Source organism: Canis lupus, chromosome 9, assembly GCF_011100685.1.
Source record: "Canis lupus familiaris isolate Mischka breed German Shepherd chromosome 9, alternate assembly UU_Cfam_GSD_1.0, whole genome shotgun sequence".
NCBI lineage: Eukaryota > Metazoa > Chordata > Mammalia > Carnivora > Canidae > Canis > Canis lupus.
Genome location: NC_049230.1, coordinates 43,641,928 through 43,647,978, shown reverse-complemented (window position 1 = coordinate 43,647,978; position 6,051 = coordinate 43,641,928). Strand labels below are relative to the sequence as shown.

General features: G+C 61.6%; 1 protein-coding gene across 11 annotated transcripts; it reads right to left on the bottom strand.

Annotated features, from left to right (window-relative positions):
* Positions 1 to 304: 304 nt before the first annotated feature.
* TP53I13 (tumor protein p53 inducible protein 13) lies at positions 305 to 5,535 on the bottom strand. 11 transcript variants are annotated; one of them, XM_038548352.1, is made up of 9 exons: positions 5,177 to 5,535; positions 4,802 to 5,068; positions 4,412 to 4,690; positions 3,862 to 3,930; positions 3,489 to 3,530; positions 1,718 to 1,846; positions 1,390 to 1,593; positions 750 to 1,305; positions 305 to 660 (listed from the first exon to the last, which is right to left on the bottom strand). In XM_038548352.1, the coding sequence occupies exons 3-9, from the start codon at positions 4,475 to 4,477 to the stop codon at positions 548 to 550; spliced, it is 1,179 nt and encodes a 392-aa protein (XP_038404280.1). In that variant the 5' UTR covers positions 4,478 to 4,690; positions 4,802 to 5,068; positions 5,177 to 5,535; the 3' UTR covers positions 305 to 547. The 11 variants fall into 11 exon arrangements, with proteins under 11 accessions (XP_038404280.1, XP_038404282.1, XP_038404281.1 ...); XM_038548354.1 differs by having other exon boundaries at positions 4,412 to 4,684; XM_038548353.1 differs by having other exon boundaries at positions 5,218 to 5,535.
* Positions 5,536 to 6,051: the final 516 nt, after the last annotated feature.

Below are 6,051 nucleotides of genomic sequence, written 5' to 3'. Positions count from 1 at the left end.
AAAAACCTGGCAAGAGCATGAAGCAAATGAAGACCACAACTGTTCCAGACCTGAAACTCGAAAGCCCTTGTGTTCTAGAAAAGGAGCTGGGAAATAAGGTTTCAGTCGCTAACGCTGCCTCCCCCTCCCCATCATGGCAGCAGGTCGGGTTCTATCCCACTACTAAAACTGGCCAAGGCCAAGTGGGCAGGTGGAGGCAGGCTGGTGGGGGCCTAATGATTTTTTGGTAAAAGCCCACTTCAATGGCCCGGAACAGGGTCCTAGGTGGGAGTGTCTGTGTGGCAGATGCACCAGCTCAGCCCCAGACTCTACCAAAATAATTTAATTAGAAATACAGGCAAGGGAGGCTGTGGGCCCCTTCCCTCAACCCTCGGTAGCAAGCCACACCGGAGGCGGAGGGACAAGCCCCTTTGCGATGCTTAGGCGGGAAGCGCTCCGGCCGGCCGCCAGGGGGCGGTCCCGCGCAGGGTCCACGTGGCAGAGGTCGCGGCCTCCTGGGCAAAGGTCCCCTTCACCACCACCACTGCAGTGGCAGGGCTGGGGCAGGTCAGTCGGAGCTGTCCCCGTCTGGGCCGCTGTCCGGCGAGGGCGGGAGAAGGGGTCTCCGGCGGGAGCGCTTGAGCCGGCGTGGGGGCAAGAGCAGCCTCCGCTTCAGCACAGCTGTGGGCGGGGTGGGGCGATCAGGGAATGGCAGGAGTGCCGGGGAGGTGCCGGGCCCCCGACGGTTGGTAAGGAGGGTAGCTCCTCACCGGCCACCGTGTCCTGGCTGTCCGCTGTGGGCTCCCAGTAGATGCTCTCCCCGCGTCGAAAGTTCCGGTGCAGCCGAGTGCAGAGCGTGGCCAGAGTGAGCAGCACTAGCAGGAAGGTCAGGGCCATGGCAGCCCAAGCGGCTTCCTCCGTGCGAGGGGTGGGACCCCGGACTACGGGTGGAGGCACTGCTGCCTGAGGGGCTGGGGAAGCCCCACCTGGACAGGTGCAGCCGCCTTGGCCGCTCTGCCCTTTGGGCCCCTGGGTCTCTAGCCCAGAGCTGGCATTGCCGCCCAGACCCTCGGGCAGCAAGGAGAGAGTGGGCACAGAGGGCACCTTACCTCCCTCACCCTGAGCTGCCAATACCGGCCACTTGGCCTCCAAGCTCGGTGGAGAAGCAGAGGGGAACCTCAGGGCTGAGGGGGTGGGCTGGAGACGGAAGGCAGCACGCAGCCCACGCCTCTTGGCACTGCCAGGAGAGAGGTGCCTGGGCCCTCTAGTTGCCTCCTCTGCACCGGAGGGCCTCCAGCTCCACAGAGTAAAGGCTAAAGCTGGGGCCTTTGGGAAGAGAGATAGCAGTCACCCTTTTCCTGCCCAGATAACCCAGTGACCCCACCACCAACCATGCCCAGCACCCCTCACCTGCACACACCCTCTCCAGCACAGCCTCCTTCGCCCTGGCCTTGGGACCAAGGGAGACAGCCCAGAAAGACCATCAGGGCAGAACCAGGCCTTCTTCCTCTGCCTCCTCCTCCGCCGCCGCCGCCTCTTCAGCAGGTGGGCAGCCCAGGCTGGCTCTATCCACGCCATTTCCAGCACCACCCCCCATGCTGCCAACACCAGGGGCTAGGAAAGGACAACTAAGATGAAGGTGGGGAGCAAGAAGAGGAAGTCCCTGAATCTTCCTTCCCTTGCAGAAGGGGCTACAGCCTCTGCCAGTGCAGATGACCACCTTTCCTCAACCACTTACCCGCTCCTGAGTGAGGCTAGAGTCAGGGGCCAGTGAGGGCCGGGCCACACAAAGGTGGGCCAGAAGGGCAAGCTGGAGCTTCAGCCATGGGTGTGCACAGGGGTGGTAGAGGAAGCTGACATCCTCAGCCTAGAGAAAAAATACGGAGGCATCGCGCCAGGCCCAGGGCACTTGCTGACAATCCTAAGATTTCCCATCCTGGGGGCCAGCTTAAAGGGATTCCCAGGGTGGCCAGATGCCCACCTTCAGGGTTCAGGGAAGGACAGAGAGCCCTGGGTAGCGGCAGGCATTCCCTCCTGCCTCTGTTCCTCTCCATCCCACCCCACCCCACCCCACCCCCCGCCTCTCCATCAGGTGCTACCCCTCAAAGCTTACAAGCCTAGGTAAGGCTGTTAGACCCCACTCTTCAGCTCTATTTCTCTGCACCTGTGCAACAGTGGTTCCACAGGACCCCAGTCTAGACTGTAAGCATCCTCCAAATGGAGACCAGGTCTTCTATGTATTGATTCTATCCACATATCTCCCCAAAACATCCAAATACAGGGCAGTCAGGCAGCAGGTGCATGGTCCCACGATGGGAACACTTCATCGATTATTAATTATTCTTTGCTGAAGCTGACCTGATGCTCAGCACTGTGCCAGACGCTATAGGAGATGCCGAAAGACAACTAACTCCTGGGCTCTGCTTGCAGGGAATGTGAAGGAAACTCAGGGCAACAGAACTAATGCAAATGAAAGAACAAACTAATAAAACTCAAAGTGATTTATCGTTATAAGAGAAAAGCTGTAAGCATTACATGAATTCGGAGAAGGTGGTGAATAAGGGCTGGGGTGATGAGGCAAGTTCTCAAGAAAGAGCTGACTCTTGCACTGGGCTTTGGAAGTAGATGAGAAGGATTGCAGGAGGGCAGGGAGCTGCCCACTTCAGCTTCAGGTCAGATTAGGCCAGGTATGGAGAATAAGCAGCAGCAGAGGTACAGCAGTGGGAAATGAGCCCGGCACTCACATGTGTGATGAGGAGACCAACACAACCCAAGAGCAACCCAAGATTTGGGAATGTCAGGTGAAGCTTATTTAACTAAGCAGGGCCTAAAAACCTGGGGGTGGGGGTGGAGGTCTGGGAGAGGCGTCAGATGGGTATGACCATGATAGGGTGAGAAATAAAGAACCATTGAAGGCTTTTAAACTGGGGAATGATTTAATGAAAGAGTGTTTGAGGGAAGGAATCAGGTAGGTGGCATAAGGTTTTTGGGCCTGGAGCTATGATAAATTTCAAAAAGAGATGGATATTTTAAAGAAAAACCAAAGGGACAGGGAAGCCATCTGACCATTGGCATGAAAACAGAGGCGGGCGTGCAAGGTGAACACATACATGGCTTGGTGCCCAGTAATCTCAGGCACACTCTTTACCTCCCATAGATTCCTACTTCCTCCAAGTGCTATCACACACAATTCGTTTAGTCCTGGAGAGCAGGGACATTACTGATGCCCCTCTTAAGGAAACTGGGGTCCGGAGGCTTCCCACAGCCACACAGCAGAGTTGGGGCATGGGTGGTTTTGTGGGTTGCCCTTGCAGCCTCCGGCCCACGGGCAGACAGCTACTCCACAGAATTCCTGACACAGCACTGCACAGGACAGAGACCCGTGGCTCACTCTCTTCCTGAGGGAAGCGTCAAGAATGGAGCTGGGGAGCTGAAAAGGCAGAGAAAACCTGCAAAGAGCCCGCCGTTTCTGGTGCAGACACCAAGGATGGCTCCGGGCTTGTACCCACCTGCCATCGGCTCATCCGCGCGAAAACCACTCTTGGTGACACCTATGCATGGGGAAAAAGAGGGCTTAGGGCAGCTGGGGAACTCCGTGTGGGGGTGGGGAGGGGGCAGCAGGCCCCACGCCGAGGCTGGGATGCAGGCGACTGAGGGCCTGAGGAGCCGGCAGAGGTCCTCAGAGGGTGACTGAGGGCGCGGCGAGGCCAGAGCCGCTCCTTCACACACACACACACACACACACACACACACACACAGGCCAGAGCCGCTCCTTCTCTCTCTCTCTCTCTCTCTCTCACTCTCTCTCTCTCTCTCTCTCTCACACACACACACACACACACACACACACACACACACACCCGCCCCGCGCCAGGCTCCTACCTGTGGGGGTAGAGGCCACAGGCCCTCGGGACAGCGGGCTCCCGCTTCCTCCTCCGGCTCGGCCACCACCTGTGAGTCGAAGGCACACAAGAGTTGGGGCACTGGCCTCGGCGTGGGCCCTGCCCTCTTCCTCCCAGGCCCAGTCCGCCAGGGGACGACTCCTATCCCCTCTGCACGCGCCACTCCTTCCAGGAGGAACTTTGGGCACGGCGCTTTGAGATCCCAGGCCCAAGCCTGCTCAGGGACCGGTCGCCTTACCTCACTGGGACCCAGAAGCCCCGCAAGGGCTGCCAGGAGAAGTAGCTGGGGCGAAGGCGGAGGAGGGGCCATCCCGGTCCGCCGGGGACCTGCCCGCCGCACCGCAGGCCCGGGAGCGCGCACCCCCGCGCCGTCCCCCGCGCCGCCCGTAAGCCCACGTAGACCCCGGGCTCGCGCGCGCGCGCCCCAGCGCCCCAGGATCGCGCGCTCTCCGCCTCGCCCCGCCCCCACAGCCGCGCGCTCCTCTCGCCCCGCCCCCGCCCCGCCCCAGTGCCCGCCCACAACCGCGGACCTTGCGCGCACGCGTCTTAAACTCAGAGCCGGAAAAGTTTTGTGCTGGAGCCGGGCCCGAGCGCATCGCCCCGCAAGGCGGACGGGGACCGGTCCTTCGCCCGCACTTTCGTCGCGGCGCTTCTCTGCCGCCTGCAGAGCTCAGCTGCAGTGCCCGGGTGGGATCATGGAGCGGGGCAAAGGGCGGGAAATGGGATCCCAGTGGACCGAGTGGCCCCGAAGGGGAGACCCGCACGCTCCTCCGGCAAACCCGCTTCAGACACGTTAGTGTGACCTGCAACTAGAAGAGCGGCAGAATCATGAAGTCTGAGCTGCGGAAGGAAGAGGGTCCCCGCTTTAGGGCTTCACCTTCAGTCCATCCCACTCGCACCCTCGGAGGTAGGGCCTGAACCTGGAGGAGCTTCGGAGGGTCTCTGGCCTCTACCCTCCCCAGGCCCAGAAGTCCGAGGAAGCCGAATCCGGCCTGCGGCTGCTTTGCTCCCGCATGCCCGCCTCCGCTCTTGTCGTTTGTCCAACGATGGCCAGCGTGTGCCCAGGGAGACGTTTGTCACCGTGAGGTGTAGGAGTCACAGGCTTTGCCCCTTGCAGGGGGGGCGCCGGCCTCTTTCTAGTGCCCTTCTCCTTGGCCCCGGTCAGGATTTTGAGGAAAGACGGGAACCTGAATGGAGGATGAAGGTTGAGATGCCCAGCCTCAAACTTCGAAATAGAGCGAAAACGGGTTATTTCGATAGAGAGCAAGAACGTGACTTACAAGGGGGTTTCTTACCCATCCCTCCCTCGTTCCCCTGTAAACGCCAGCTACTGAACTGATGAAGGAACTGCAATCTCTCCGTTGCCACGGCCCCGTCGCAGGGTGACAGGCATCCCCCTCGCAGGCGCCTGGGTGCATCTTTTCCCCCAGCTTGAGGCTGTTGTTTCTGGGGAAGGCCTTCTCAGGGAGCGGTGTTGAGGATTTCCATTATCTGAATCCAGGCTCCTGGGGAGCCCCATGCTCCCGGGGGATCCGGCCGGCGCGCAGATGCAGGCCAGGGAACTAGCAGCCCCCGGCGCCCTGGCCCCCTGCAGCAGACCCGCTGTCTGGCGGGACGCCCGCCCAGCGCTCGCTGGCCCGGAGCCCGACCCCCCTCCCAGCCGGGCTCTTGCGCAGTCGAGGGTGCCCGCGGGGCCGAGACAAACACCGAGGTCAGAGAGCGCGGCCAAGCCCCGGAGGGAGGAGCGGCCAGTGGCTCCGGCCGCAGCTGCAGCCGCCCCGCGGGAGCCCGAGAGCCTGCTCCCGGAGCTGGGGTTTATTCACGTCTCTCTTTGGCTACTTCTCCACCGCGGCTCCGGAGGGCGCAGCGACGCAGGGTCCCCCCGCCCCCCCTCAGCTACACACCGAGCGGGGCCGAGGGGAGGGCTCGGCGGGGACTCCGATGCGCACCCCCATGCCGCGATCCTCGGTCTCCGAGTCTCCCCGCTCTCGGCCGCTAACACCCCCACTGCTCGGGTCGCGGCCCTCCCCACTCCCTTCCGGCTCGCTGGCGCGTCCTCGGCCCTTTTGTGTGGCCTAGGCTCCTTTCACCTTCTGCTCCAGCTTGTCGCAATCGCTGTACAAAGGACCTGGGGAGGGACTGGGGGGCGGGCGAGGGGAGCCGGGCCCGA